Below are 26,599 nucleotides of genomic sequence, written 5' to 3' on the forward strand. Positions count from 1 at the left end.
CACAAATCTTTTTTAAAAAGGATTTTTCCCTCTCAACTGTGGCTTGCTGAAGAGACAAAAGAGTTCAAAGAGAACAAACTGTACAAAATAGGTTCTCGGGAATCTCGGAATTAGCAAAAGTGGATCTTACCATATGGAGTTGTGCTATAAAGAACACATGTGTGCTAAGTCTCTGTAGGGCAGTTGTGATAATTGCACAAATGATAGCATTTCTCATCCTTTTCTGCTGATTATTGTTTAAGTGCCATAGAATCTCATTAGTTTGGTCTTTATTACATCCATTATAGAGGCTTCACTTAGAAGAAAAAGGCTTCCCCTTATTGCTTTTACAGGCAAAGGACAACTGAATATTTGTGGTCAGAATATCTGTTAGGTTTCTTTTAAAGTGAAAAAAGAGGTGACAGAAGTGAAGTGTGTGAGAGGAAGTGTCCTGCGTGTCTCCTCCAGAACTGCCCTGCCTGAGCTGTGGAATGCAAAGAAGGGAACCTTCCTTCTATTTAAGGCACTTCTATTTGTAGCATATTGAAATGAGCTGGCACTAATTTCAGTTCTTGTAATCAGTGAGCAAAGCTGAAGTAAAGTGAAGGGGGATCCTCCTCTGTGATTGAGGACTGTGGCTTTTTTGGAGTAATTAGAAACAGGTACTTCCAGATCTTCTTGATTTCTGGAACTGCCAAGAAATATTGCAGATGTCTGATGTACACTTGTATGGAACTCTGACATTCAGTGTCTTTTTAGAAGTTACTGCAAAGGTAAGAAAATTTCTTTCTGTGAGTTCTCTGGTGTGTGCTGTCAGTAGATAGAACCAGTCAGGTGATTACTGGAATGATCCAAAAGGAAAGCTTTTTACAAACTTCATTTATAAGTGAGATTGTAAGTGAAAAACCAAGATCATAAACAGGCTTAAAATGTTTCTCTATTTTTATCCTACCCCTTAACTAGCAAAAAATGATGATGGAATTTCATGGCTGTAAAGAAATATGTTTTTTCTCTATTCGACAAGATTATTTCTTTCTTAATGCCTGCATCTCTGTTTAGCACAACAGTGCAACTTGTCCCCAACGTCAGGGAAGTTTTTTTGATTTCTTTTCATGTGGTAGACACATTATACAGACGGCCCTCCTTTGTGGCCCCAAATTACTTCTGAGCCACAGACCATATGTGAAGCAGTGCTACTGACCAAGGTCAATGAGTCTTCTGTTCACATCCCAGGTGACTGCTAATGAGACAAGGAAAAGGGACTGAAACATAAGGAGGGCCAACCAAAAGGCTACAGAGAGAAGAAGAATAGGGAGGTATCAAATAATGACAGCCTACACCTGCAAACATGTCATGTTGCAATGATCAAATTTATAAGAGAAGTATTATTGCCTTAATAATGTGTCTTCCAGTGCTTTGCTACACTAATGGTTTTCTGATTAATTCCTGGCAAAGGTGGGTAGGGAACAGAGAGGTTCTGGCCTTTTCTGAGCTGCAGAGACATTTAGAACAGCACTTTTTAACCAAAGGTCAATAGAAAGTCACTGGACTCTGAGTGCTTGTAGAAGAAATGTTTTTAATGTGGGCCAGAGAACATTCGTCTTCGCCAAGTGGCAACAAAAGAGACTTAGCAGGCCACGTCAAAGTAACTTCAGCCAGAGTGTCCTTATTAATTACTCCAAAAGAGCTTCTGGGGAGATGCAAATGGAAAGAGCATGACAGTCAACAGGAATTTCCTCCGCTGCCGCCAGAACTGTTGTTTTGAGGATGGGTTGTTTTAGTAGTTATTACTTCAAAGGGGCTGGACATCTTTTGAACTGTGTCGTGTCCATCACTACTAGGAGGATGGCAGGTTTGGGCATGAGGAGGACAAAAGCATAGAGATGAACAAGGACAGTCACTTGCAGAGACTTGAAGATATTGCGTGGGTTTAGACAAACAAGGAATGTCTGAGTGGGACTTTAATAAATAAGTGAGCAGTGCTTTATAAATAGTGTCACCACATGCTGGCTTTCCAGTCAAGGTTAAATGAAGACATAGTGATTTTCTTTTAAGAAGTCAGCTAAAAAGAGAGCTAGTGTTTCAAAAGGCAAAGGGGGTGTTAGCAACCTTAGTTCTATTCCTTCATCTACTTTGCATTTCCTTTCCAGTAAGCCTCTTGAACCCTACTGTTGCAAAAAAAATTAACCTTACTCACACAGGGAGGTTTAGGGTCTAAACCTTCACCCATCCTATAACTTACAGTGTACCTGAACCACAAGTGTCACTATATCTTCCTGTATATTTATGTAAAAAATCATACAATACCAGTTGCAATTCTAATTCTATTTCAGTTAGGAGTGCTGTAGTATTAATGCACTGATTTGATGAAGAAGTCTCGGAAAATATAATTAATAAAGATTCATCTTGCTAAGGTCTATAAACTGAAATATATTTTGTATCTGTTAAGAATTATGTCTTCCATTTAAACTGATTTTTTTGTATCAAAGATGGACGATGTTGCTGTTGTTCAAGACTCCGTTTCATCTAGCTTCCCAAATCTTGATTTTCAACTCATTCTTTGTGTGACAATGGGACTAGTCAGGAGATGGATTTGGGTCTTAGTATCTCTCTATTGATATCTGTAAAACAAAGGTTGTAAACGATGCTTTCCAATATCACAAATATGCAGAGAGAAGAAAAGAACCAAGGACTGTGAAACCTTCAGAGATAAAAGGAGCTGGACTCAGTAAAAAAATCACAGGCAGTGTCATATCTGTAAAACGCTTATGCTTGACTATGGCAAGGAAATGGGGCATTAAATTAGGTATAAATTAAACTGAAGGCACGTTTGTATTTGTAGTGGTCGTTGGTGTGACAACACAGTTGTGAATAGCAAGCAGTAAAATAATTGTTCTTGTGCAGGAATAAACAAAAGGAAGCCATGCATTTGCCAAATACTGTGTAGTAATGTAGATGGGATTTTAGTGCTGAAATTCTGTTTGAGAAATGAATCAGCCTGATAAACTGAGGCAGGCAGACCACTAAACAGCAAACCATATAAGCAACCACAAAGTATGTAATGGCATTTTCTTAAAATATCTTTCTGGATGTCCAAAAAAAGAAAGAATCACTGTGAGAATGTGAACCTCAAGGTAGAATATTATCATCTCACACAGCTGTATGTTGCTTTGAACAGTGTAAACATGAGGCACAGAAGGAAGAGAACCAGGGAAAGCAACATTGTCACCAGTGTGACAGGATAGAGAAACCATTGAACCAGAAAATTCATATGAAACACAAAAGGGAGTGAGATAACTAACAAAAATCAGGAAAGTGTTAAAAAAGATACATCTAGAAAACCTAGGACTAAATGGAAAATAAAAGGCTCAGCAGTAAAAAGTCAAATTTTAGTATACAGTATTAATGTATTTACGTAATTGTAGTCAAAATGCTAGGAGCCTTTTTTTTCACATATACTGTAGGAAAATGCCAGACCCAGTTGGAGAAAGCCCATCCTCTCATGTCCTTTTTCAGCTGGGAAAGGATCTAGATTTATAGACTGAGATTCTGGCTCTATTGATCTGTTTGCCATTTTCGCTATTTGATTTGACTGCTTCCAGACTTTCATCCAACAGGCATATTCCTCTGGGGTAGAGAATTCACTTTAATTTCCAGAGTGCTATTAGTATTCATCAGGGAGAGGATGACATCACTCTTCTATGTCGTAAACTAAAGGGGACAGCAAGTATTTGCCTGTAAGCCTGCACTTCACACATCACTAGAAAGGGCTGTCAGGATCATCTCTTTAGGCTGCAGTGAGGTCAGTCTAGCAGTCTGGCTATGATTATGGAGACAAACAAACCCTCAGAAAGAAACATTTTGTGCTGTCAGGTCATTATTTCAAAAAGCAAATCCATTTTTTTCTCTTTAGACCAATAACTGGCACACAGGAAATGAGCTAGTCAAGTTTTATAAGGAGAATTAATACATTTCATTAGATCAGTTGAAGCAAGTCTGAGAAGCAAACAGAAAAGCCAGGATCTTCCCGAAACTTTGTTTGGAAGAAACAAAGGTTTAAACACATAAAGAGGTTTTATTGTTGTTGTTTTCTTTCCCCAAACTGGTCCAACAGACATTCTCTTGCCCTGCAAACATTGCCTGTTTATATCCTTATGTTTTCATAGATAGAGTAGCCCTGCAAAAATATAGGGTATGGATGTTGTGTATCCTTCCATATTTGGCTACCACTGTGCATGGTTTTATTCAGCTTCGTGATGACCTAAACACTCACCTCTTTCCTAATCTTCCACATCAATGGTCTCCAGGGGTGCATTTTGGAATTGATGGCTCCTGGTATCATACCATCTAAACTAAAGGTCTTATCCCTGATGTTTCATGAGAAAATGTATGAAGCAACATAGTGAGTGATTATGGAATAACCTGTAAGTAGGAACTTTCTAACTCCTATCAGGTAGAATTTGGATTGTATCTTGCTGCCTGAGGATTTATATACCTTCAGATACATGTCTAGCTTTACTCTGATTCCTATTGATCTTTTAGACCTTCAGATTGTTCTGTGAGAATGAGCTCCATATGTAACTTACTCTGTTTAAAAATCACTTGATCAGTTTTTAATTTATTGCCTTTCTGTGTCATTTGAGACTTTCGTTCTTGCATTATGAAGGTAGAAACTGGAGCACTTGACATTCATTTTACTACTCATGGTTTTGTATGTTTCTTCTAAACTTAATCCTTTCTTTTTGATGTCTCTTCCTAAAGAAGTCTTTTAACTACTTTTAGTTCCTCCTTCCTAAACACTTTCTATTTCTGCCTTGTGTTGGCAAGATGAGGATCAGAAATTTTTTCAGTAGTCTAGATTGGAGTTATACGGTCACAAAAATTACATTTTTTTCTACCAACTTTTTTGACTACAGCAGTGCTCAGAAAATCTTCCTACTGGGTTTTCCATGAGGGCTTTTTGTTTTGTTCCTGCCTTTTCTCCCATGATAAAATTAGACTTATTGACGTGAAGAACAGTTGGATTTGTCAGTATTGAATTTTATGTTTCATTGTGCTATACCTTCATCCAGCTTTGTTAGTTCTCCTTGAAATCTGTCATCTCTTGATTTTTCTGAATAACTTTGTGCTATCTTTAAGGCTTTTTTCCTTCACTCTTCATCTGTTTTCCTACATTATTGCTAAAGTATGACTGACTAGTCACTGTGTTAACCTCCTATTGACCTTTAACTTTTATTAAGCTTTTGGACCATTTAGCCTTACAATTTCTTTTTCTTAGCTTGTTTTGAATGACAGTAAAATTTTACTTCTCTCTCAGTCCTTTCTGACTTCTTGATTCAGCTAATAGCATCTCATCTTCTCTACAGATCTCGCCAGGACCAAGCAAATGTAGCACATGCAATCTTCTGGAGTGACTTGGAGAACACGAACTTTAGGAAAGTCTTGAGATGGAAGAAATGGGGGATTACACACCAGAAAATCTTGCCTCTGTGCTTGGAATGACCATGAAGCATACACTCTTTGAATCCATTTCCATGCACATTATTCCATGGGATAATTCTTGGATCTCTCTTCAATGCCACCCTTGAATTTTTTGTCAGTCTTTCTAGCACTGATCTTGTCTATTATGTGTGCAGAGGTGAAGATACCTCTTTAACATTCCTGTTCAACTAGTTTTAAATCCAAGATTATGTTAGCTTCTTTTCAGCTGCATAGTCAGGACTCCTTCTTGACCCTCAACAGAGTATGTTTTACAGTCTTCTGGTCTAAAAGTATGACCTTTCCTTCCTACTCTTAGATGTATAATTTTATCATTGACTATACTAGTGTTCTTTCAAAAAATGAAAAATGGAATCTGTTTAATCTCATCATTATTTACTTCACTGTCAACATTTGTCTTATCTATGAATGAATTATAATTTAATAATCATCAATGAAAAGGTTTAATATTGTTAGGCTTGATTTCTGAGACCCTTGTAAGGTGATTTCCTTTGAAACAACCCTTCAGAGAGCTGTTAGTCAGTTCTGTATTCACTCAGAAAGAGTTTTATTGCTATTGCTACTATTGCTCCATACATTTTTTTGAAGGAAAGCATTGTGTCATATTAAATCAAGTATCTGTAAAAGACTGTAACAGCTGCTCTTTTAAACTCATCAGTCCTTCAGGGAATGTTGGACAGAGTGTGAAGCTGACACTGTTGATAGGGATAGAAACCGCACGGTATTTCTTATCAGACTGATGACGTTTTATTGAGCTTGGGGAAAATAAACACCACAGTTTAATTCCTTCCTCCCAACCTGCCATGATTATGCAAGACCCAGACTGAGAAATGGGTCACTATAAATGAAGCATAAAATGCGACTCTGGCTCCATGAGGACTATGCAACCACTCCTTTTGATCCTTTGGTCCTAGTCCCTCTCTGTTAATTCTGGAGACCTGACTGAAACACACTGTTTCTTCCTTCTGGAATGAGTAGCTGGGTTTTCCTCTCATTAAAAGCATGGCAGGACAGGGGTATGAGGGAGATTGCAAGAGGAAGTCTCACGTGACATAAAATCAGGATTACTGGGGACAAAGGCTGTTAGCAGTGCCAGGTTTTCTCCCATGGCTCCAGAATAGGAAAGCTACATCACACTTTCCCATTAAGAAATTAAAAACTCAGATGAACATGGCCTCCTCAGCATGTGCCCTGCTCCCCAGTTCCTGGATGAACTTTCTCCAGGCCCACAAAAAGATCTGCAGCTGGACACTTTTCAGGGAACTGCAGGACTGAGCAGCTCAAGTGCAGCACTCGTGCAGTAGGGTGTCTGGCAGCAGAGATTTGGGGTGATCTGAATCTGTCCTCAGGGGAGAGACAAGCTTGCGGGGGATGCTGCAAGCTTACCAGGCTGCCAGGCTGACCAGCTCAAATGTGATGAAATCCCAGGGAAACCACCATCAACCAGACCCAAAGCTACTCCCCCTCTTGCCTCCAAGAACTATGTCACATGCTTCTTATCCAGTTTTGGTATACAACCCAAAGAATGAGTGCTGACTCCAAATACTTGTAAGTAGTTGTGTGCCTGTATTTGTTTCACTGCCTGACACATCAGAAAGCATAATGCCCCACAGTGAATGCAAGATTAGGTTCCCATACCCTACTGCTTTGCTTTTGACTTCATGTCTCAGTAATGAATGGTTCCATAGTGGATATAATCAATTGTACATTGCTGATAACAGCACAAGTATCATTGGTCTTTCCTATTCACAGTATTCTTCATAATCCTCAAATCATATTTTTCCACAAACAAATAAAACCCAGTGATAGATAATTTCAGGCTTTTATGCCACGAGTGCATGAAAGCCTAGAACTCTTTTATCACTTGTTTCTTTCTTTGCCTGAGTTCTCTTTTTTCTTTTCTGCTTTTAATATTTTGAGTGGTAAAGTGTTAACATAAAGCACTAACATGGCTGTCACTTAAGTTTTAATGTGTTCTATTAAGTGGAGACAGGTGGAAATGCATCACTGAATAAAGAGAATTTATCTGAAGTACTGTAGCCACAAACTGAACACTTAACACCCCATTGCACTAGTTGTAAATAAAAAATATAGATAGTATAATGAGAAGCAGAGCTCTGCGAAGGTCTGCTAAATTGTGTATTTTTGGAAATACAGAAGAAAACTGCAAAAGATTTTAATGGTGCACCTATCATCTGTGAAAGTAACAGATGACAATGGAAAGCAAGATAATAAAAAAGGTAGATTTATTCCTGACAGTAGCAAGTTCTGCTGTACTTTTACAGAAGTTAATAGTTTCCAGTTAATCCAGACGCAGTAATTTAACTGCAAAACTGCATTACAGGTGTTTGAGTGCTATACTTGACATAGAAACATAAGATATTTTTAACTTTGAGCTATAAAAGGAAAGTGCAAATATAGAAAGTCTGTGACTGAACTAAGTCTGAACTGCTTCAGCCTCACAGTTCAGAGAGGCTGCAAGTCCTGGGCTGTGGCTGGCAAAACTAGCACTGACTGCCTGAAGGCTTGGGACTAACCTTAGATAAGGCAGATAAATTTGCCACATCCTGCAGCCATTCCATGTAGGTCAAAGTTTTCAGGGGTTGACAGAGCACTGGCATTATAGATGGACTTGACTTAAGTTTTTTGGTTACATACACACAACTGTAATTACGTAAGTACAAAGGAATAATTTCTTTAGGGAGAGAAATTTAGATGGCACACATGGGCATTAATATGCTTATAGATTTAGATGCCCTTAGAAGAGCAATGAAGACAGCATTGCAGATATATTTGTGCAAATCCAACACCTTTGTTGGAAAATGCTGTTATATTTGATACCCAAGAAATCTCCCTAGAAAATGTAATGCTTGTGCCATTACTAAGGCTTGCAGAGAGGATGCCGTGATCTGGAAGAAAGAGTTAATGTGATAAGAGGTTATAGGTAACATCAGAAAGAGCCAGACTTACTGGTCTGTAGCTAAGAACTGCTTACTGCCATAGAGAAATTATCCTTTCAACAAACTGAAGCAATCTAGAAGACAATAATTCCCTAGTTTTTCCTTCCTGTCATCTGAGAGGCACATACCTATGCTTTTTAAAAATTCTGTTATGACTAGGAGGTTCCTAAGCTATATTAAGTGTGAAATAACAAAACGGTATATCACGATTAAGTGTCAACCTGTCTACTGTGATAAAAAAAAGAAAGTTGTACAGAGGTTTGTGGAAACAGGTAATTGTTTTGGCAAATATGTGTCTAATTTAATTGCTGAAAGAAGAACCTGGGAGTGACACTTATGCAAAACTTCTCACTGAAAAAGGGCTGCTCACTTCAAATAATTTTAGGAAACTGAGGAGTGAAATAAATAGTTGCCCATGTCTTGAGGTATTATGACAGTAAACACAAGCCTCAGTTGTACCTCAATGACACTAGAAAATTTATCACCTGCTCCTACCAAACTAAAATTGTGCCTTCACCTGTACATATACCCATATAAGTACACCTTCACCAGTACCTTCACCTATAAGCATCTTGCAGCGCTTCACCTTGCTGACCGGACTGCACACAGTGTTCTTAAAGTTATTTCCTCTCAGACATAGAGATTACATAATATTCTAGCACTTGTCATAATTTAATTTTCTGTTCTGTAGTTTAGGAAAAGATACATTATCAGTAACAGGGTACCTCTTAAAGTTTTTAACAAAAACCAAAGCAAGGCATTAACACTTAAGAGTAGCAAGAACAGAAAAGGTCCTAAGCAGCATAGATCAGGTGCTTTGGTTTTATATTTGGTAAGCACTACAGTGGTACGGGAAAAATTTCTGGTGTATATTAGCTTATGGACTCCTCAAACTATGCAAATAAGTTTAATTATTTGATCATTCTATGGGTGAATTCCTTCCACTTTCTAAGGTTTGTTTTTGCAACACATCCATTTTATTAGAGGATCTTGAAACACTACACAAAACTGCTAACTTCAAGAGTTATTCTTATTTTACAGCTACAGTAACTGAGATAGCATCAAAATGGGCCTTTACCCAAAATTACACAATAGATCAGTGGAAGCAATTGTAAGAAAAGCCAGTATTATGCTCTCCCTTGCTTTGACCATCTCAGGAAAGCTTTCATCTGTCTCAGGTTCTTCCATTATTGTCCGGATTTAATACAAGGGTCTCACACATAGTGATAAACCCTATAAATCCATGTCCAATTTTAGCTACATTTTGCAGCAATGCTCATCTGGAAAATAGTTGTCGGTACACAAAACAGCAATCAGCACTGGAACAGCTGTGGGGTTAACAGTTGTTGTTCAACAGAAAGTAAGGATTTAAAAGGTATTTGTTAACTAGTTCTTCCTGACATCTTACAGCAGTGCATATACACCTTCATAATATTCCATCATAGCTTAGAGGACACAAGGTAATATTTATTATAGCTCTCAGGCTTTATAGTTTTGAGAAATGCAAGAATCAAGCAATCGATCTGTGGTACTAAAATAACTGAGTTACTAGAAGAGCTACCTGTTGTTTTTCTTCTGATAGAAGTCCAATAAGAGTGGAAAACACTTAATCCCTAGTTGTCATGATGTTCAGCAAATTATCGTATTATTAATTAGTGACTCAACTAGAAGGGTTCATTTGTTTCTTCTTGCTAAAAGGACTGGAGGAGTTATGCAATGTAAAGGTGAAAGCTGAAACTTTCTTCTCAGCATCCTGCTGTCACTAACATTGCCCAACATGGGGAAGAGATTTATTTCCTTCCTTCCAGGAAGGAGCACTTCAGATGTGAATGAATACACAAGAAGCAGGAAACCCACCACGGCTGTCAATACACAATTTATAGAGCTGTAACACTACTGTGGTAATATCAGACAGAGACACAATAACCCATAAAAATGATTCCAGCAGACCTGAGCTCAGAAATGAAGCATTTAGCTATGTTAGTACCCAGCATTTGTTCTGAAGGCCTGGCGTTTGAAGAACAAAGCCTCTTTCCTTCCCAGGTTATTTCCTGCAATGCTAGCTCCTACGCTCCGAAACGGTTATGAGCAAAGTATAAAAAAGCTGCCAGTAGCTTGTGAGGAGAACAGTCTTATTTCTTTCTGCCGTTGCCTATTTCCAACGTAAATAAACAGATAAATAATAATTTGCCAACAGGTTCCCTCCTGCTTTAGGGGAAAGTTTCACATTTTGTTGGAATAATTAATAGGCTTTTTGTTATTTTCTACCACCATATGCTTCTTTCCTGCTCTGTATTTGCAGCTCTTCAGCCCAGGTCCCAGTTTTGCAGCACTGGGAGTTGAACAGCAGATTCGTTGGGGAAGGTGGGTAAAGCAAGGGGAAGGTGGGAAGGGGGGCTTATGCACTTACACCTTAACACTGGAAGGATAACTTAGAGCTGCCTAAGGTCTGCTGTTGTAGCTATCAATGAAGTAAAAAGCCATTTACTTTTAACTGGGGACTGAGTGGCTCAACAGAAGAGCCAAACTCATTTGGTTTTAATTATTTATTGTGTCCCAAGTCTCATTACTGTTTCTGTTTTAATTGTATTTTTAATTAACTGCATTGATTGTAATGGACTGTACACTTCCCTCATGTAACGTTGGTGACTGGTTTAGCATTCATTTTTGTTTACTACAACTTCAAGTAAAGAAGCAAGAGGAAACCTCAAAATACTGAAAAGTGGAGAAGATGGACATACCACAGGCAAATGAAGGGTCTTTTCTTCATTTTACTGCTTAAGAAGGGCATCCATGAACAAAATTTTAGTAGTTTTTTGTTACTCCATGTAAATTCCTTATGAGTGAGTAACTTTGGCTTTGCATGGTTTGCAGTGTGGTGATTCTGTTTCCTCCTTGTGATAACCTCTCACGTACCGGACAATATTTTATCTTCTACTGCAATTCAGGGATCAGCTCTGCCGGAGCGGCAGGAAGCAAGTGTCTGTCACAGCACTGTCTCCATCCACCCCGCATCCGCTGCCCCGTGTCGGGGCCAGGGACTCCCCGGGGCCCAGCGGCCATGGGCTCCCCTGGGGTCCATTAGGGCAGGGCCTGCCAGCCAGGGCCCGTCCCATGGCCCCAGCCACGAACAGGGCAGCTGAGGGACACTGAGGGCAGCCCCAGCCCTGAGCATTGGGCACCTCCCTGGGGACTGTGCCGGGCTTGGCCTTGGGCCTGTGGGTGGGCCTGGCTTGATGGGGCCCATGGCCAGGCAGGGCTGGGCTGTGGGAAGCTGAGACCGGCCTTGCTGCAGCTTTGCTAGAGCAGGGGCTAATGGCCACAGAGGGCTGACTTGAGGCCCTGGGCTGTGGGCAGCACCAGGGACACCTCAGGTAGTTGGGACCATTAAGGCCTGCTGGTGCCCTCCAGCCCCTGACTGTTCACCAGTGGCTGTTGCTGTTTTCTTTCGTCTGCTGGCTTACAGGCAGCTCGGGTTTTCTTGTTGCAAGACTATGATTCAGCTCGGAGTCTCCAGAAATAGGACTTGTCTGCTACATTCTGTGAGCTCGCAGCACAGTGCAGCATAGTAAGCATTGCGAAGGTCTGGCTGGCTGCTCTAGAAATAAGTGGTTGTGAATCAGTTTTTGAATCCTCAATAGCTGCTCATTTTAACCTTGTTCACACAGCAGGGTTTTGTTACTACAGTTATCTCGGGAATAGTTGTTCCTAGGGGGAAACATCTCCTTATTTTCAGGAGAGCAAGTGTTGTTATATGAACAGGCTTAGTATTTATTCCTCATTCTCTTTTGTTTAAAATGCTCTCGTTATCCAAGCAGGGAGCAGGAGGCAGAGACTGCCATATTACTGATCATTCTTGCCCAACTAACATCAAATATTAATGCAAACAGCTCATAAGCTCAACAGATACAGATGTGCATTTGAATAATTTCCATTTATCTTTGCAAGTACTGAATTTACTGTCAGAAATTGAGAGCTGTTGTCCAACAGAACAGAAGGCTTTGCAGACTACAGTCTATGAGCTAGCTATTCAGCAACAGGTACTCCAATGCTGTTGTATCCAGCTCGCTTGAGTTTTTTCAGCATTAAGCAGCAAACAGTTTCTGGAATATCTTTATGTAGTGAAAGAGGAAACAAATTCAGTTGTAGATACAGTGGTGATTTGAGGGGTGGGAGACACAGTGGGATGTTTAAACAACTTCTGTCTATTCTAGGTGCTGAATAAGTTTTCTATGACACAGAAAACGAGACTTGAAGGCTTTTCCACCAAGGGTTATTTGCAGAAATGGGAAAGTTTCCTTTAACTTAGTAAGTGCCTGCTTATTCTTGGGAAGTCAGTATTCTGGAAATTTCACAAGCATGGCCACAAGAGTATTACACAGGGGTATAAATGCACATCTGTAGTTTCCATATGAGACAAAGGAACAGAACTGGATATTTTATTTACTCTCTGTAGGCAGGTAGCAATGGAACCTCAAAGCAAATGCATCTGCTTGCTAATACCAAATAGTACTGGTCCTGCTGAGACCCCAGTCACAACTGAATATTATGAACTATCCTCTCAATAAGATTTTCCAATCAGTTTTGCATCTACCTTTTAGTATTTTTCCCCATATATTCCTGCCTTGCTTATGAGAATGTCATGGGATGCTGTTTTAAAGCCAAGATTTATGGCATCTGCTGCTTTTTTCTTATCCACAAGATGTGTTTTCCTGTCATCTAAAACTCCTGGCACTGAAGAGTTTCATCTGAGAAGGTCAAATTTAAGCCCCTTTGCAAAGAGGAAGTCATTGAAACAAATGTCTGAACTAGTCTGTGAAAATGCCATTTCTTAGAGCTTTATGAAAAAAATGCGTATTTCATAAACATAAGACAGCTTCCCAAATGGATCTTGCTTCTCCTTATAAGGTCTGAGGACAAAGTCGGCAGTTCCTGATATTCTGAGACAAGAGTCATGGTGTTGGGTCAGGTAGGCTTTGTTTCTGAGGCCCACATTTAGTATAAAACCCTCCAATCCATGCTGTAACTCGTAAAAGTTTCTGCTCTTGAAATTTGTCCTTCTCAGTGTTTTAATACTACAGTTTCTGATGTGGGAATAAAGCCACGGAGCACCAATCCTACAGTGAAAACAGAGTATTTCAAGTGCAGCTTTGGCAGAGTAATGTAATACTGGTTCCCTCTTTTCTGTCCCCAAAATGTATGCTGTGCTACGTTCACATTAAGACGTGAACTTTTATTTTACTAAAGTTAGAAGTTAGAGCACTGTGGGGAGGGGAGCAAGGTTACATCTATTTTTCTGTTAATTTCATGCAGTTCGTCAGTAGGCAGAATTTTGACAGAGCCGAAAACCTTAGAATGAGTGGGGCAAAAATATCAGTCACAAGCGAAAAATAAATCAGAGCAACCTCTGGCTCTGGGCAGTCCCCTGCACTGGAATGTTCTTGTGGTAGAATTCAGAGATTTTCACAATGATGACCAGATGAAAATGTTGTGTTTGTTATTGCATATGTCTGTGGGAGAAAGTCATTGCACACTGAAGTCTTCTGCTTCTGTGATATACCAAGGCCATACTACGGCAGGGCAAAGAAAAACCATTTCATAAACATGACAAACACGGGCTGCTGGCTGAAGGAAGAAATGAGAAGTGGGTTGAAACACGTTCAAAATCTGTTTTCATAAATTGCACAGAAAAGCTTTTAGACCAAACCTGGACCAGAGAAGAAAGAGCTATTGGTCTTTTCTGCCTCTTGCTCTTTTGCCTTCCCTTGTCTGGCTCTGCAGTTTTCAGCCGTCTCCACTGATGGTAATTGTTATAAGCCTGTTGTAGCTTCCATTACTTTGAAAGTACCGTTTCTTTCTACAGGCACCCAAAAATTGAGAGTGCAATTGAGAAGTGATTTTCAAACTCAAAGGAAGGGGAAAAGTCATGTTAACAAAAATCACTGGAAAAGGAACACTAAACATTTTTGATTGCCAATGTTGCTTTCATGTGGCTGGTGCCAAGAGATATCGAAATCAATGTGAACTGCATGCGCTCAGCATTTTTCTCTGGCTGAGCAGCTGCCGCTCTGAAGGCAAATAATAGATTTGACAGGAAAATGTTTTTATGAGCTGGTTGGAGCCCTGAATCCTGTGCAGAAATTCACCATTGTAGTAGTGTCTGTTCCTTTATCCAGACATCTCCCTCCTAACTCACTTGCTGCTCCCCTTCGTCTCTAAAAATGGGGGGAGGGGATCAGGGAGGGAGGACAATCCAAGTACAAACTCTAACTTAAAAAATTGCGGGCTTTATGGTGAGATAGTTACTTTCATTGAATAAACATTCTTTTTATTGTCAAGCAGCTCCGACTCTGTTTTATCCTGTCTTGAATAAATAGCTTACTCTTTTGAGTACTGGCTTATAGATGTCTATGCTCTGTAAAGCAGATTTTGATCTAATTTGTATTTGATGAGCTGAGAAGCTGTAAATGACCATATGCGTCATCCTGGGAACATTGTAGTTTTATGCACTGTGTTCGACTAGACGAAGGATCCATTAGTGACCCAACGGAGGTGTTTCAGAGCAGGCAAGGAGAACTCTCTAAACACCATCTGCTCATACTGTTGCTTGTAAAACGATGTCACATCTGCTGCTCTAAAAACATTATGCTGATCTCTCCTACAGTACATGGCTGCTGCATTCCTCTTAGCAGTGGAAAAAGGAGACAGTACCACTTTACTGGGACAAGAGGTGTTAACTATAAATGAAATCCACATGGCCTTCTTGGTTTCCCATATCTTGTGACTGTACTGTAAATATCACAAACAAAATGCAGGATAGGATTCAGCATGCTATAATTAACTGATGAAGCTGGGTAAATACTTGAACTGTTAGTCTTCGCTGAGCTCCATCTTGCCCTAGCTTTGCTGCTGCTGGTACAATTAGTACTACTACATGCTTCAAACTGAACACTGCCAAGTCTTCTCAGATATTGAGGAGATATTTAAGATAGCTTGATCAGTGCAAACTAAGGTTTGTCTTTGATTTCAGATGGAGCAAGGTCATTTCTTTTGGCCATCAGATTTTACAGCTTAGAGTATTTGAAAGCCGTCTTTTATAAAAGAGTTTTGGCTTAGAGCATCAAAAATCACCATCTCGTCTGCTCTTTCAGTGAGATTCTGTTAGAACTGGGTGTCCTGGAAACTGAATTTTTTTAGAAATGGAAGATGAGTTGCATTTTCTGCTGCTGTGGCTTTCTACCACAGCCTTCACAGGACAGTCTTACTCTGACTTAGGTACCTTCACACCTGGGAAGTTCGGGTGTGTGAGGCTATAATTTCTAAAGATGACTGCACCTTCAGAGAGCCATCCCTGTGCTACAGCTTTGTTGTAAGAGAACCTGTAATGAACAGCAGGAATCCTCATGCAGAAAGAGCAGAAGTCAGTATCACTTTCCTCGTTTGTGTTAATGTCTAACACTTTACTTCAGTAGGCTACCTATAGGATTCACTAAGAGTTAAACAGCCTACATGGATCAGATATATACTTCATCAGGATTTGAACCTTCTCGATATCCTATATAAATATCTACACTTGTCATATTTCTTCTTTACAATAATTGTTGTAATATTCATTTCTTGTAAGAGAAATGAAAAGGGATGTTATTCTAGCTTGTACTTCACTCGTCTGCATTTTATAAGGATGCAAGCCTTTGTCATTTGTCCCCTTCCATCTTGAGGGCTGTAGGAATTAAATACTTTAGGGCATACATTGACTGAAATCAAACTGAGAATTAATACTTTGTTTTCAGGTAATTTTGCTAAGCAGGAGGGATTTGAACTGCTTATGTGGAGCGAAAGTTTGGTCCTTGAGACTAAATCACACAGGAGGCAGCACGACTGTATCAGTGACTCTGCAGGTGCCTTGTCCTGACAGGTGTCTATAGCATCAGCCTGAGCTGGGTGATGAGACTTGTGTAAATCATTTGAGAGATGAAAGATACATGGAGATGTGAGACAAGCAGGGATGCATGTAACTTGGTAGCTGCAGTATGTCAAATACAGAAGAAACACTGAAGCAGGTGCCAAACCAAGCTGAGAAACCCACCTAATGTGTTGCCACACAGACACATCACTCTGGGTTCAGAAAGAGTCCATGTTCAAGCAATGATGCTGTTTAGGTAATTAGCAATTTTTGTTGGCTCTGCCTTCATTAGTGCAGCTCTGCATGGATGTGGCTAAATTCTTCTCAGACATGTCTCCGTAAGCATGGTTAGTTTCTATGGAGCAAGGCCACTTTTATGCCCTCTCACCACCTGCCCAATTCACGCATATTTTATAGCACCTGAAGTCTTGACTTCCAAAATATTTTGTAGAAGTGCCATTATTCCAACCCAGGCTTGCTTTTAAGACATCCTCTGCACCAAATTGGAACATTGCATTACTAGCAAGTCAGATGGGATATTGCAGCTTACTAAGTCATTTTTATAGATCAGGATTGGCCTCTCTTATTCTGTGTGATGAGGTAATGTCATGACCTCAGGTGACAAGTGCACAATTCCTTAGGATATGTGTGCATATAGTTGCAATGATGAGTTCAATAATTAAGTGCTTCTAAGACCTCTTGCACACAGACTGTGTATTATTGATAGTTTCTTACAAGATGGAAAGATACAGCTCTTCTAAGAAAGAAATAGGACTTCTTTCCTGTGATCCAGAAGAATCAGTGTCTAACATTGTGTTATAAGGTCCCTTGTGCAGGTAAAAGTAGACACATAAAGACAAGATCTAGTTGGAAAGTTGATCCTCATTCATGTATGACAGAAGTTAACTGAAATCTAATTTTCAGATTGATTCAAATTTCGAGATGCTGCAGACTTTCTCAGGTGTGAAGTTAGTCTCCTGTATGATTATTTAAGAACTAAATTTTTACCCATAGTTTCCTCCTGGAATAACAGCAGTGGTATCCAAAGCTTTCCTGAAGGCACTTGTTACTTGAAACAAATGTATTTAAGATAAAACATGTATTAAAAGACACAGACCAGTCTCCTCTCATGCCTGGCTTTCTTTGAAACATACCCTGGATCTGAGGAAAATACATATTGTTTGGACACAACCACATTTCTTTCTGAGTTGATCTGTCCTTTGCCAAACTCTGACAAGCATATCTTCCCAATTCTGAGAGAGTTTCCATTGCGTACAACCCTTTCCAGAATTTTTCTGCGTTTTTCAGCCTACTGAACAGGTCATTTCATTTCGGCCTGGAAGTATGACGCAGTCTCAAGTTGCACACCCTGCTCTACATTGGTGTGGATTCAGAGGCTTGCTTTCACCTAGTTAAATCAGTTTGCTTTCCTGCTTATTTATCCAGTGACTCCAAATTTAGATCGATACATAGAAATGAGAAATAATTTCATCCCACTTGCCAGGTTACTAAAATATTTAGACCATAGCAATGTCATGTCCATCGTACTTGGTAATTGCGTTCTACCTATCAGAATTCCCTTTAATTTCAGTCACTAAACGAAGCATCCTTTTTGATACTGCTAGCTGTCTGGAAATTCCTCTGCATAGATCTACAGTGAAGCAGGTTTCTTTGCGAGATTTCATTTCAGTGGCATCTGCTTGCAAAACAATAAATACCTGCTGCAGAAATGTACTGAATGTTTTGACCAGTTCTCAGAAGTCTGAAAGTTGAAAATCACTTTAGTGGATCTGGATCCAATACAGACACATCAAATGTAGTGCTGACACAGTTGTGGACACCTCTGGGATCTTCAGAAAACGACAGGAGGCAATGTCACAGCATTCCTCTTCTAAGTCACATGTCTTTTACTAGGGGGAGCTTTCTTAACCTCAAACTTTCAAGCATGTTCTTTCATGCTGTTCAGGATAGGTGTTGTTATAACTCTGCTATCTTGTTTTTATATTTATGTCAATGTAACTGGATCCATTTCTTCCTCTAGAAGATTATCTTCTGCATATGAATAACAACTTGGCAACTAAAACTTGAAACAGTTTTAGGCAATGTTCTATATGTGTATTCAAATGAACATTACATAACCAAGTACTTTTTAAAAAATCTTCACAATAATGGCACCCAAGACTGTCTGTACAGTTATTGTTCTGCTTCTTACTAGGCATGCTTCAGGTGAGGACTTGCACTAAATAAATTGCATTGATGTCAAAGTTTTTCACATGTAGGAGACACATATCTGTAGATGCGGCTGAACATGTTTTGCTGGTTTTTTTCGCCCTGCCTCTCCTTTCTTTTCTCATGTTGTGCTCTGCAGTCTGAGGCATTGTTTGTTGAGGTAAAATGCTTGGTAACTACTGTGTTTAATTTAAATGACTAGATTTAGAGCAGGCTGATCCTTAAATTGGAGTAGACTGATGCCTGCATTAACTGAGTGGAATTACAGAGCACTCGGGAGTGTTTAGTCAGTTAGTACTCGATCTGTTGGATGTTCCAATCTGTACAGCATGAACAAGTCCACTGGAAGAAATGCTCTGACAGATGGCTAATTGAAATGTGAAAAATGCGTATTGCTGCCATGGGCTCAGGCTGGAGACCCCTGACCCCTTTGCAGGACAGCTCCCTTTGTGGAGCTGTGACATGACACAGTACACAAATTCTCTCTGTGTTTGATTGTTTTTCACCTCTTCTCCCTCTGGCTGTCTTTGACAGGTGATAATTAAAACATCCAAGGGCATCCTATAAAATCCTAAACTTGAGTTGCTGTAGATTGCATTAAATTCTTAAGACTGGGGTGTTCTCCTTTTGCTACCATCCTCTGTGAAAAGAGACAACCTTTTGTTTCTCTTTTTTAAATTTTAATAGACTTCTAAAGAACAATGCAGCTCTAGCAGCTCCCAGTTTAGCAACATCTGTGCACATGTGTATAGTCTAAAGCAACAGTTCCTGGACCTTTGTTGTTTTAGCAGGATTACAACTCCTGTCTGGAGACATAATAGCATAATATTTCTGTTCAAGGTTTGGCAGCTCAGAATTTCTGACAACACCATGCAAGCAAAGAACAACAATTTCCCTTTGCCCTCCTCCATAGGCTCAAAAGCCTCTTCCTTAACCAAAGAAAGAATCTCATAAGAAAAATTTAAAAACATAAATATTTTTGACCACACCATAGAAGAAAGCTTCAGCATTTTTATTTCTTTTTCAGATCTTAACACTTTTTTCAGAAAAAACAGAAAAGAAATTATCAATTTAGATGTCTTAACTGCAGACATACAAACCTTAGCAAGATTTTCAGGATGCCAGAGCTCTGGCTAGTACTTAAACACACTAACTGAGCATTTCTGTTTGGTGTAGAGATATCAGAGCAAGTTCTAAGCTAGTGAGCTTAGCTATCTGAGTAGTCTGTCACAGAACTCTCTTCACCCTTTTCTGAGGGTGCCTTGACTGCTCATATTGAGCTGACCTGGTTATATACATGCTTCATTACAATGCAGGAATATCTTTCTTGTTTAATCTTCTAAAGTTTCCTTAAAGACACCAAGCTAAAAGGACTAGGGAGTTGTATCCTGTCTTTCTTTCCTCCCATACCTCTTAGAGCTGGTTTCTTCAGCTACTGAAAATAAACCCTCTGTGTTTGTTTCACCCTGGATAAAAGTTTGTGTACACAGTAAGAGCCCACCCAGCAAGACAGAAACACTGCTGAAGTAGCCACATTAATGCACAAGTAATTGTCACATACCACCCAAAGAAGTGATTTGAGAGAGAGCTCACCATGCTTGTACTTCTAGGCAGAGACGCAGATTTTGTGGCCGGCATGTCTTTGCTTTGAGAAATCATAATTTCTATAGGCAAGCCAGATCTTGTTCTGCATGAGGCACCATTATCAAGTGACCTGAGAGAGGGACTTGTATCCAGGGACAAGGATTTCTCTAACTTGCGTGTTCGTGCTCCGGCCACAATGTCGTCACTTCTCAGACTCTCTAAGTCTACTTCTTCATGGGTTTTCCCATCTAGAATGTTCTCTTTCCAGCTTTCAGGAGAGTATCTCTTAATATGCAAATCATCTAGGCTTCTCGCACTGGATGGAAAGGTATTTTTCAATTTAGCAGCTCGGTATGCCCTCAGGCTCATGGGATCAAGCACTCTGAAAGTAACTTCATTAATAAATTGAGAGAATTTGAGTTTAGCTTCTATTTTTTCTTCCACAACAGACAATGAACTTGATGATCCTTGACTCACCAAGCTCAAATCAGATGCAGAGGAACTGCTTTTCTTGTGAGTCTTCTTCTGCCTCTGGAGCTTTTGGCTTGTGTTTCCCACTTCTGCTGGATATAGAGAAGAGTGTTCCAGTCTGTGGGTTTTTTCACCCCCTTTCTGACAGTGCTTTGATCGATGAGGTCGATAGCCTTCATCCTTATTTTTGCTTTTAACAAAGCTTTTAGCTTCTGACCTTGTGCTACCCTGTAACTCAAAGCTGTCCTCACTGGAGCTGCAGCGTTTTGAGTAACTGTTCATGGTCAAATCTCCAGAGAGTTTCCTCTCTGCATCAGTTCCTACCTCTGCTACACATGTGGCTGTGTATGCACTGCATGCTCTTTCTTCAGTCACCCTGCCAATCCCCTCTTGCTTGGCCAGTCTTCCAGGCACAGCACCCTCTGGCTTAACAGGGGAAATGGAGCCCTTTGACAGGGACTCCATTTATTTTTGTGTCTGTGTGTCAGCTGGCATCAGTGAAAGTGGCATTCCCACAAATCCTTCTCTATCTTGTGAGACAATAGCCATGACTTTGAAAGGCATAACAGTGCAGCCACCACATTTTATCCCGTATGCATCCCAAATTATGCATATGTTTCATAATTAGATCAATAAAATTTCTCATCTTTTTAATTAACGGTATTAATGAGCAGAATCTATAGGACATGCAAATTTTCCAGGGCATTGAGTGCTTAGTGGATGAGCATGGGCTTTCATTGATCCAAAGCAGCATACAATATATTCCTGTCTGTTGAACTGGAAACTGAACTACCATGATGTAGATCAATTCTCACTGAGTAAAGTCTGGGGTGGTTCTGTTTCAGGGCTTTTTAAAATCCGATAGCAGAGAAGGTCATGCTATATTGTCCTAGTGCTACTAGTGTTTGCTGTTCTATTAGAAAGCTTAGTCACAGATCTGCTAGACCAAAAAGGAAAAAGAGAATGTGATTTTCACTTTCTACCTGCTTGTTCTTGCCATAATTTTCATTCTAAAATAATTTTTAAAGGTTTGAATCCAAAGTGAGGTGCAATATTTCAACTTTGTAAGTGAATCTGGAGTAGTCATGAGGGTTTTTTCCAGTACCTTACATGTGAAGCTCTTTACATTCTTTACTGTATTCACAGACAGGCAAGTCTGAACTGTGAAGTGCAGAATTTCTATTTTTGCTTTGCACATGCGGGAACCTAAAGGCTAGTTTAAGCAATGTTAAGGGCTATAGTCTGACTTTATAGTCAACGTGAAGGTTTGGAGTGTCCTGATGATGTGTTACCACAGGAACTGACCAGAGAATGAACTGACTGATAAAAGGGTTTTTTGTCATCTCCTTAGTTTAAGGGTGAAAGCAAGACATCTAACACTTTTTTTCTGGTGGGAATCATCTTACATGACTGTCATTGCCACCACCATGTCTTTCTGACTAATGAAATGCAGCAGGTGGAGAAAGAAAAGAGAAGTGAATCACAAACAGAAACCTGAGTGACGTCCCTTAAACACTGGGGCAGGGTGACATGAGGAGGATCCCTGGAAGTGACTGAGGAGTAGGAGAAGGTGGCAAGGAGGGGGAAAAAAGTCAAAGAAGATCACATTTAAAAGTATCACACACAGCTGACAGGTCAGTAGCAGTTTGGTTTGAAATGCAGGTCCACTAGCTTTTGAAGCGGACATTGTATTTAGATCCCTCATTACAAGTCACTTTGCCCACTGCACAGAATTTATTGTCTCCATGTTGATAATTCCAGGACTCGTTTAAATCATAGTTCATAAAAGCTGCCGAAGTGTTGCAAATCCCTCAAATTAACAGAGTAAGAGCATTAATTTTGCAAATAACAGGGGGACAAGAATATCTTTTTAACACATGAAAAATCAATTACTTTTACTGGAATTACTTTCTGAAATGCTTCCATAATTTCTATGGGACTGTGCCATCCCGTTACATGTTACAAACATCATCCTGATCCCAGTGACAATGTGGCTTAAAATGCATAAACCCTGTTCACACTGTCTTGTTTTAGATTAATTTATTCCTCTCCCACTTGAATGTGAATGGTGACAGTTTAAAGTGCTGGCGAATGCTTTCTATTGTCAACACAAAGATTTTCATGACCTTTTCAACGCAGTCAGGGAACAATAAAGCACTACTCTCTTCTTGTAAAGCCAGATTTTAGGGCTTTTTCAGTAGGTCCTAATACGCACTTTTGCAAACTTGTGATTACTCACTCACTGAAGCAAACAGGAGCTTTGCTTATACCAAAAATATAGGATCTATACTAATGCATCTCAGGTCTTTTGCCCTCCAGGATCCATTAAAGCTTGGCAAAGTGTGAGTTCTGCAATTTTAATGGACTTTATTAATATGTCTGTTTCAGAAACAGAGTGAGCCTCATTCTTGAGCCAGAATCTGTAATGACTTGTACATATTTGGAGAAGAGCTTTTTTATTCATGAGGGACTGGGCTCACTTTTGCATGAACAAAGCTATGTTAATTACAAGCACAAATTCTGCTATCCATTGCATATGTGCAAATTTTAAGGTGTGAATCTGACAGAAGTCTGTGGTACAGCCAAGGAAAATGGCTCATATAATTCTCATCTATTGTCAGGAATGAGCCCATTTGTTCTGAAATATGTCATCTGTATATCAGTCAACTATGTATTTTTAAAAAAATAGGAAAAATCACAGGCTGTAAGTTATAAGTAACTTAGGTAAGGTATATTACACTTGTGGGTTTTTTATACTTTTTATACTGCTGCTTCTCTTTCTTCAGATGATTTCTGCCTAATGACTGTAGACATATGAGATATAGATATATCAAGTTATTAAGAAAATAAACCTAAGTCACAGCTGCAAAATGATGAATAATTCTTCTTACCTGAATGACATAGATCTTTTGACATCAATCCCTCTAATCCTTGATTGGAATAGATGTTATCAAAGTTTATAGTAACAATAATAATTCAGTGGTCTGTCTTAAATAAAGCCAACAAAATGTTCTCTAAAGAATAGCTGAATCACAGAAATTATTTCCACTAGTCACAGGTACAAATAAAGAAGCTGAATATTAAACCAAAATATGCTTCAGAATCTGGACATTTGAAACTTTGAACTCTAATATGCTGATTCAATGTTCATGATTTCTTTTCCATATGTCTGACTGACTCTTTAAAGTGTTAAAATTATTTTGCCTTATATATCTAAATCTCTCTGAAGACATTGCTGATAAAGAAAATTTCTCATTCCGGTACAGGCAGGTACGTCTGTGAATAGCAATGCATTGCTGCAGTAATCTGGGCTGTACTCTTGAAATAAATACCTTCAGAGCACTGTATTAATGATCAAATTCTTCTGTTATTTATTGCTACAATATGCCTCTACTGGGTGGATGTTTGCCTGATTTCTAAGTTCTCCTAAAACTGTCAAATTAACAATAAAATAATCTTAAAACAAAAACCTGTGCATTACCTTTGCCCTATTTTACAAATGGCTGCCACATTTCTCAGAATAATACACTTGATCTGTGCAAATTAATTGAAAACTCTCTGATCTAAGTGACAGACTTGACTGTAAATAAAGTGTCCTTGGTTAGCAACTCTGCCATTTCTTTGTTAGTTCACCTTTGGTGAACACCTGCACTTTCTTCTGTAGCCACCACTAACTGCCCTTAAAAATTAGGAAAGGACGATCTTTTCTATGCATTGTTACAAAATCTTACATAATGAGACCCCGATCAAGGTGTCGTCTCTAGGTACTAACAAGACTCACATAGTGATAATTCATAAGTAAACATTTTCTAGGGATTCAAGTGGATCCAGTTTGCGATTATATGTAGTGCAATGGCTAAGCTGTTTTATTCCATTTTAATATTAATGTAAAAGTGTAAACAGAGCAATACTGATCCTTTCATGGATCAACACGAAACTGAGTGCTGAATCTGAAACATTTGTAACAGAATGATAGCTAACATCACAGCTTCAACAGGACTTTCATAATGACTATTTCATTTGATAAGACTAAAGCATTCAGGGACTTGTCTAGTAATCTTGTTACTTAGAAGAACACATCAAGATTTTTCTAAAGGTTAAGTTAGGCTTTTTCATATTCTGAATGTCAATTTGCACAGACATTATTAGAAACCTACGTATTTTCTCTAAAAATGGAGCATAACAGTTACCTCCAAACATGACTTATTCAGTGTAATGTCTCTACAGACCACAGTCTGAAGATTTAAAATTGAAAGCTGAGTTTTGTGGGAATTAAAAAAAAAATATATTAGTTTCCCCTCTCTTTTTTATCCCTGTTTTTTAAACTTTGGGAGATTTTAATTCTTGCTAATAGTATAAAAAGCCAATACAAGCTATCCATGTAGAAAAAAAATGCATTAGGTTGTTATGACAACTGGAAGCTTCTTTGTGTAGAGCTCTGAAAGATATGATCATCTTTGGGTCAAAGCAGACAACATTCAAAAATTTTAGTACTCAAGAAGTGTGCAAAGTTTTTGTATATCTAAAATTATGCCTTTTGATACATTAACGATAATAGATTCAGCAGATTGTCTACATTAACAAAATAAACAAATCTAAAGGTTTTCCACCTTTTGAGATTCATCAGAAAATTTTAGATTATTGAAAAAAAAAATTGTAAATCTGATTTTAAACAGTATTAGGTTTCATTTTGATTCTAGTTAAAGTTGTTTCCAAAGCCTTTTGTAGTCAGTGAGAAGACTCCAGGATTTTGGATCAACAACTACACTGTTCTCTGTGCTGTTCTTGCTCCAGCAAAGGGTGAATTTTTCCACTGTAACGGAGTGTATTTCCTGTAAGCAATTTTGTTTCTAGTTCTCTGTCAGGTTTTTAACTACTCAGAAACACTGCCTAAGCACCAGATTCAAACCCACCAGGTTTGCTAGGAATTGGAATTTATTTTAAAAAGTACTGTTTGCCCTACAGATGTATACGTCCTTCAGTATGCAGCCCAATCTCAAAGTAGCTATATGCCAACTCTTCTAGTGCCCATTCTTGTCCAGATATACTCTTCCCTCCTGCCTTTAATGAACATTTTATTGCATCTTATCCACCACTCTTTTCACTTAATGCAGTTCATTTTGGAGTGTTTTATGGGACCTTTCTGTTTTACAATTAAGTTTACCCCTTTAAATAAGACAGATGTTCCATTCCAGTTTTCTGTTAGAAGCTGGTTTCTTTTTTCTTTTTTTTTTTTTTTCTGTAATGGTTGCCAAATATTAATTCGCTTTTAATACAGGGTTGTGTAGCCCAGTTTCTTCAGCAAGACAGTGTTGATTTAAAGTCTTCTTAGCATTGTTTTGTTTACTTATTCTCCAAAAAGTGTATCGCATTTCCAACTTAGTATGCACGATGTCTATTTCTAGGATGCTATGTGTCACCCAGGAAAAATTCCATTTCACTAAATATTACCTTCACCACCCTATTTTTTCTTTTTAGGACAAACATTTCCAATGGACAAGATGTCTCTAGGACCAGCAGAATGAAGCTCAGTTCCCTTAATTTAATGAGTGACTGTCAATGTGACTGAGTTAAAAACCTTAAAATGAGTTTTTCCTTTTTCTATCAATTGTTGGTAGCTCTGTGTCAGGTAACGACAAACAGAAAATTGGACCGGTGCTGCAGCCATTAAATCAGCTGAGATTCTTAATAAATGATAGGCTTTATTGCCATGAAAAGGATGTGAAAATGTACCCTGGTGTCTCACAGACCAGAGACATTTAAGAAACTCATGCTTCTACAGGAATCTGCATGGTGGACCATGTCTGCATCCAACCTTGAATCTAAATCTAAAGATTTAAACGATCTAAGATCCTCTAAGTTCTCATTAATCTGCCTCTCCACCATGATGAGGAAAGCATTTATCTGTCTTACAGCTGCAGAGTGACCAAACACAATGCAACAAATTGCTGTGCCATCTTGCCAACAGTCACAG

At 39.0% G+C, this 26,599-nt stretch overlaps 1 protein-coding gene across 4 annotated transcripts in view; it reads right to left on the reverse strand.

The window, feature by feature from the left end:
* Positions 1 to 26,599, reverse strand: part of BEGAIN (brain enriched guanylate kinase associated) — a 172,288-nt gene that overhangs the window by 142,092 nt on the left and 3,597 nt on the right. The window contains exon 1 of one of the 4 annotated variants that reach the window (XM_075426497.1): positions 20,164 to 20,907. The exons of the other annotated variants lie outside the window; for them this stretch is intronic. Coding sequence (XP_075282612.1) covers positions 20,164 to 20,907 — 744 coding nt within the window. Of the gene's footprint in view, positions 1 to 20,163; positions 20,908 to 26,599 lie in introns of those variants that run through there. 4 annotated transcript variants of the gene reach the window in all.

This window comes from Opisthocomus hoazin, chromosome 7, assembly GCF_030867145.1.
Source record: "Opisthocomus hoazin isolate bOpiHoa1 chromosome 7, bOpiHoa1.hap1, whole genome shotgun sequence".
Taxonomy (NCBI): Eukaryota; Metazoa; Chordata; class Aves; order Opisthocomiformes; family Opisthocomidae; genus Opisthocomus; species Opisthocomus hoazin.